Source organism: Arachis duranensis, chromosome 4 (assembly GCF_000817695.3).
Source record: "Arachis duranensis cultivar V14167 chromosome 4, aradu.V14167.gnm2.J7QH, whole genome shotgun sequence".
NCBI lineage: Eukaryota > Viridiplantae > Streptophyta > Magnoliopsida > Fabales > Fabaceae > Arachis > Arachis duranensis.
In genome coordinates this window covers 64072149-64074021 of record NC_029775.3, presented here as the reverse complement: position 1 = coordinate 64074021, position 1873 = coordinate 64072149, and the positions used below count along the sequence as shown (strand labels likewise).

General features: G+C 39.5%; 1 protein-coding gene across 1 annotated transcript; it reads right to left on the bottom strand.

Annotated features, from left to right (window-relative positions):
• Nucleotides 1-231: 231 nt before the first annotated feature.
• Nucleotides 232-1050, bottom strand: LOC127746648 (uncharacterized). Its single transcript, XM_052260548.1, has one exon. It carries the CDS (start codon nucleotides 1048-1050, stop codon nucleotides 232-234), a length of 819 nt encoding a protein of 272 aa, XP_052116508.1.
• Nucleotides 1051-1873: the final 823 nt, after the last annotated feature.

Below are 1873 nucleotides of genomic sequence, written 5' to 3'. Positions count from 1 at the left end.
GTCTGAAAGAACCCCATCACTGCAGCCGTGAATTCAGGCCCAATATCACCCCCAACACCTCTTAACAAAGTTCATGTTATACCCATCGTATCCTGGTGCCTTAGATGACTCACAATCCCACACCGCTTCTCTGATCTCCTCAGCTGTCGGCAGTGCCTCCATAGATACAGAATCTCCATGCTCCATCCTGTTTACCAGACCATCTCTGAAGCTCATCATAGGCGACTTATCCTAGTGATATAACTCCTTGTAGTAATCCTTAATAGCAATCTTTATTCTAGCTTGGTTCCTTACCAGCCTGCCGTTGATTAACAGTGTATCGATCCTGTTATTTCGCCGTCTTGCTGACGCCAAGTTGTGGAAGTATCTTGTATTTTTGTCCATCTCTTTTGCTTGCCGAGACCGGGACATCTGTTTCCAATGGACTTCTTTCCTGATATACCACCTCTCACAGCAGGTAACCAGTGCCTTTCTTCTAGCCTCCATCGTTCCATCATACACTCCATTGCTTACCAGGTCATCAATCTTCTTAATTTCTTCCTCAAATCTCGTAATCTTTTTATCCATATCCCCAAAGTTAGTCTTATTCCAATTCCCTAGCAGAATCGTCAGCGCCTTTAATTTATCTATGAACTGCATCTCCCCCAATCCTCTCCACTCCTCCTTCACAAAGCTAAGGAAACCCTCATGTATAAACCATGAATCTAGGCTTCGGAATGGCTTTGGCCCTACCCTCTGCCTCGCGTGCTCCAAGATCACTGGACAGTGATCTGATAAATCCCTTGGTCCACTGCATATCCTAGTCTCAGGAAACTCTTCCAACCACTCCATGCTAACCAGAGCTCTATCTATCCGACTGCACGAGCGTCCCTTAAACCATGTGAACTTGTGATCTGTTAGCGGTAGATCCACTAGATGCATACCCTGTACCCAACTCCTGAACTCTTCTGCCGATCTAGGTAGAACATCAGTACCTTGCCTTTCTTCCACATGCATTATTTCATTAAAATCTCCCATGTAGCAACTAGGAACCTCACATAACCCAGCCATATAACTCAGCTCTTCCCACACGTGAAGCTTCGCATCCCTATTATGTGCACCATAGATCAAGAAAATAGCACAGTTGTAATTATTTTTTATCAGGATCCCTTCCACACACAACCATCTCTCCCCTTATAACAATTATTCTTTTTAAACACCAATTCATCCCATATCAACAGTAGTCCACCCGCTGTCCCATCCGATCCTACAAAGTCCCAACTTGCACCATCTTGCCTCCAAAGTCTTACAACATCAAATATAGTCACAACCTATTTTTTAGTCTCAATCAATCCCAACATATCTAATCTATGTTTCTTCTTTAACTCTTTCACCATTCTTACTTTTCCATCACCCCATAAACCCCTAACATTCCAATAATTACTGGCATCTTTTTTATACAAAAAAATGAAGGATAGGATTAGTAAAAAAGAAATAAAATTTTTACCTAATTTTTCAAGAAAAATCGGCAACCAGCCATGAATGTAAAACATAAAAGTTACAAATGTTTCTCCTGAATGTGTGTTCAGAGGCAGAATCATTTTTCTTTCCCAACGCGTTTGCCAAAAACACCCTAAGTCATCATAAATCGATACATACAAATTAGTATGCACTAAATCACTTAATTGGTGAATTCATATAGTTTTAGTGAATAAGTATGATGAAATATTGTTTATTTTAACTATTTTATTGTTCCTTCCTTTACTAAATTCTTTTAGGGTTTTCATTTTATCTTTTGTTTACCCATCGAATGCTAAATATTTGATTCGAAAAATGACAAAATTGACTAATTTAAGTATTTAAATTAAACACATTGCTCAATGACAACTTTTTA

Excerpts from the sequence above, each read along its gene's own strand:
- LOC127746648 (XM_052260548.1), bottom strand. The coding sequence starts at position 1,050 with ATGGCTGGGTTATGTGAGGTTCCTAGTTGCTACATGGGAGATTTTAAT.